This window comes from Zootoca vivipara, chromosome 2 (genome assembly GCF_965207765.1).
Source record: "Zootoca vivipara chromosome 2, rZooViv2.hap1.1, whole genome shotgun sequence".
NCBI lineage: Eukaryota > Metazoa > Chordata > Lepidosauria > Squamata > Lacertidae > Zootoca > Zootoca vivipara.
In genome coordinates, this window is record NC_142584.1 from 15,516,912 (window position 1) to 15,520,769 (window position 3,858).

At 52.3% G+C, this 3,858-nt stretch overlaps 1 protein-coding gene across 1 annotated transcript; it reads left to right on the plus strand.

The window, feature by feature from the left end:
* The first annotated feature begins 875 nt into the window (after positions 1–875).
* Positions 876–3,086, plus strand: KIF2B (kinesin family member 2B). Its single transcript, XM_060271062.2, has one exon. The coding sequence runs from the start codon at positions 876–878 to the stop codon at positions 3,084–3,086; it is 2,211 nt and encodes a 736-aa protein (XP_060127045.2).
* Positions 3,087–3,858: the final 772 nt, after the last annotated feature.

Below are 3,858 nucleotides of genomic sequence, written 5' to 3' on the forward strand. Positions count from 1 at the left end.
CCACCCCACATGATGGGGTGCACCCACACCATTTGAATTGCAATGCCCATCAGCTTGAGGGGAGCTTGGCTCCCTCAAATATTTTATTGGCGGAGGCGAAAGGACCTCGGGCCCTAGCAGTTGGCTCCTATTTCCCCACATGTCACTGGACACAATTGTCACCATCACTGGCTGCGGCGGATATGAGCTGGAGTCTCAAAACACCAGGAGGGGTGCTGATTTCCTACCGCTGCACTATGGTCTAGAATAGTAGTAGTAGTAGTAGTAATTGTAATAATTTATTGAATTTATATACAGTACTGCCCTATACTTGGGGATCTGAGGGCAGTACACAGAATAAAATAAAGATATAAAACCACAAAGAATAATATAAAACCACGGAAGAAGAAGAAGAAGAAGAAGAAGAAGAAGAAGAAGAAGAAGAAGAAGAAGAAGAAGAAGAAGAAGAAGAAGAAGAAGAAGAAGAAGAAGAAGAAGAAGAAGAAGAAGAAGAAGAAGAAGAAGAAGAAGAAGAATTGAGGCTTAAAATCCAAAGAGGAAGTTATTCAGAAAGGAAGAGGGCTTAGCAGCAATGCGCTTTAGAATGGAAACGTCAGCTAGGGAAACGCGTCCCATTAAAACGGATCTAGAAAGCGTGTGTACAGTGTTACCTTACTGAGCCCACATGACTTTGTACGACGCCTCTTTTGCATTTTGATTCTCCTGCGCCCTTGACAACTCCTGGACAGGAACGATTCTGAGGTGTAGTGGAAAGGCGTGGGGGAATTTGAAGGCCTGGGCCCCGGCCATAGCTACCCTGAGGAAGCCCTTATGACGCACGATTTGGTAAGGATGACTGTCAAGCAGGTCAGGCGGGCAGGGGCTCTGTCTGGGCCATGCGCAGGGGTGCCTTTTACCACCAGGCGCTGAATGACTGTGGCTGTCTGCCTTGGGCGGCAGCGTGCCTGCCCGGCCCCTTCTCCCGCTACCCGCTCCTGCCGAGGATCGGCACCGCCTCCTCTCCCCGATTCAAGGCGCAGACAGTCATGGCGAACCAGTTCGGGGCTATCCACGTGGGCACCTACTTGGAGATCAAGCGGAGCGACGGGAGGATCCACCCGGCGTTGGTCACGGCGCTGCACGAGGACGCCAGCAGCGTGACCGTCGAGTGGATCGAGAAAGGAGTCAACAAGGGCAAGAAGGTAGAGCTGGACCTCGCCTTCTCGCTCAACCCTCATTTGGCACCGATGGAGCTCAGCCCCGAGACGCTCTCGGCGCCCACGCCGTCGGAACAAGGGGACCACCCAACCCCGCCGCAGAACTACGTGGTGACCCCCATCCAGAAGGAGAAGTCGGGCGGCGACAGCGAGGATCGCGACTTCAACAAGAGGCCCCCGTCGACGGGAACGGCGGGCAAGATCAGCCCCAGCCCCGCGCACAAATCGCCGTGCGTCCTGGAGGTGGAGAGGATGCGCGAGAGGCGAGAGAAGCGACACTTGGAGTTCATGGAGAGGCGAGCGCGGCGCGACGCCAGCGGCGCGCACCCGCACGCGGCTGTGATCGCCGTGATCGAGCAGTACCGCGCCGCTTTGCAGCACGGCGGCTCCGCTCTCCTGGCCCAAACGTGCCCCTTGGAGCCCAGCCGCGGCTGTGCGCGCAAAATCTGCGTGTGCGTCCGCAAGAGGCCCCTCAACCAGCGCGAGGAGGAGCTCAAGGAGGTCGACGTGGTGACCATCCCTTGCTCGGACGTGGTGATGGTGCACGAAGCCAAGCAGAAACTGGATCTCACCCGCTACCTGGAGAACCAGACCTTCCGCTTCGACCACGCCTTCGACGACCAAGCCTCCAACGAAAGTGTCTACAAGCACACGGCGCAACCTCTGGTGGAGATCATCTTCAGAGGAGGCATGGCCACGTGCTTTGCCTATGGACAGACGGGCAGCGGCAAGACCCACACGATGGGAGGTGACTTCTCTGGCAAGAGGCAGGATTCCTCGAAAGGGATCTATGCTATGACTGCCCGGGACGTCTTCTGCCTGCTGCAGGACCCCACTTACAAAATCCTGGAACTCCAGGTCTTTGGGGCTTTCTTCGAGATCTATTGGGGGAGGGTCTATGACCTACTGAACTGGAAGAAGCGGCTGAGGGTGCTTGAGGATAGCAACCAACAGGTCCAGGTGGTGGGTCTCCTGGAGCAGGAAGTGGCCTGCGTGGAAGACGTGATGAAGCTCATTGAGATAGGGAATCGGTGCAGAACGTCTGGCCAGACCTCAGCAAATGTCCACTCGTCCCGAAGCCACGCCGTTTTCCAGATCATCCTAAAGAGGAGAGGAAGGCTACATGGTAAGATTTCCTTGATTGATTTAGCCGGCAATGAGCGAGGAGCGGATACCTCCAGTGCGGACCGGCAAACCAGGCTGGAGGGTGCAGAGATCAACAAAAGCCTCTTGGCACTTAAGGAATGCATCAGGGCTTTGGGACGCAACAAAGGTCACACACCCTTCCGGGCCAGTAAACTGACCCAGGTTTTAAGGGACTCCTTTATCGGAGAAAACTCCTGCACTTGCATGATCGCCACCATTTCTCCAGGGATGAGGTCGTGTGAGCACACACTCAACACACTGCGGTATGCCAATCGGGTGAAAGAGCTGGCAGTGGACCCAAGCACCTTCCGACAGCTCCAGCCCGCCTTGCCCAGATCCATCTTTCAGCTGGATGACTTGACGAGGCCCTGGACAGTCCAGAGTTTGCCCGAGACGGATGAGTTCAAAGTGTTCTGCGTACAGAATGAGGACCAGGTCTCTCCGGCAAGCCTTACCTTCATTGCCAGGGGGAGAGGCCAGAAGAAGAGGAAAGAGATGGACGAGAAAGCTCTGGTGGAGGAGCACCAAGAGTCTCTCCGGTGGCTGAAAGGGTTTCTGAAAATGGCTGACGATGAAGACTATGACATGGATTTTTACGCCTCTCAGTTTGAAGCGGTTCTGGCCCAGAAGATCGCCATTCTGTCTGAGATCCAAGATAAAGTGAAATTGTTCCGTACGAACCTCCAGTGCAGGGAACAACCGGGCAGCAATCATGTCATTGTGAAGAAATCTCGTGTTCTGTGAATTGGCATGATTCTGCTCCACGTTTCTTTCTTTTCCCCCATGTCAGGCTATGTCAAAGCTTACACAACACCATGCCTCTCCAGCCACCAGACAACGTGGCAACTTAAAGAATACTTAAACCTCCCATCTCCACGTGGGTGTCCGTTTTGTCTTTAATGCCAGGGTGGAAAGTCTCCTGAAAGAATCTCCAGATGCTTCTATTAGTGTCCTAAAATAACATGTTGTTGAGTTGAGCACACAATCCCAGGGCATTTGGCATTTCTGAGCAGACCTTTCTTTAAAAAAACAACAAAGAAGTGAAAAGGAATTATAATATAAAGCATTTGGGAGGGAGGCTGTTTTGTAGGTAGCGTAAGTATGGCTTTATACAGCACCCACTTCTTTCCACCCAACCTAAGCCCATCTCTCTGTCTCGTCGGTCCACAAGAGTATTTTTAAAAACATGGAGGAATAGAGAAATAAAGTGAAGGAATAAGATGATCCAACATTGAAAAGCTGGCTTTTATAAAGGGTGCTTTTAAGATTACATATCTTAATCTTGGTGAGATAGAGGCTTTCTTGTCTATAGGCATTCCTAACCTTTGCCCTTTGCAAAAAGGGTTATATGATTTATGACCCATCGAAACAAACCAAGGCTGTCTACATGTACTTTAAAGTACAACCAAAGCGCATTCTTTCCCTCAAGGAATTCTGGGCGCTGTAGTTTACTCCTCACAGAGTTTCAGTTCCTGGCAACTTTTGACAAACAATAGTGCCTAGAATTCTTTGAGCG

Coding starts and splice junctions, on each gene's coding strand:
- KIF2B (XM_060271062.2), top strand. CDS start 876: ATGCGCAGGGGTGCCTTTTACCACCAGGCGCTGAATGACTGTGGCTGT.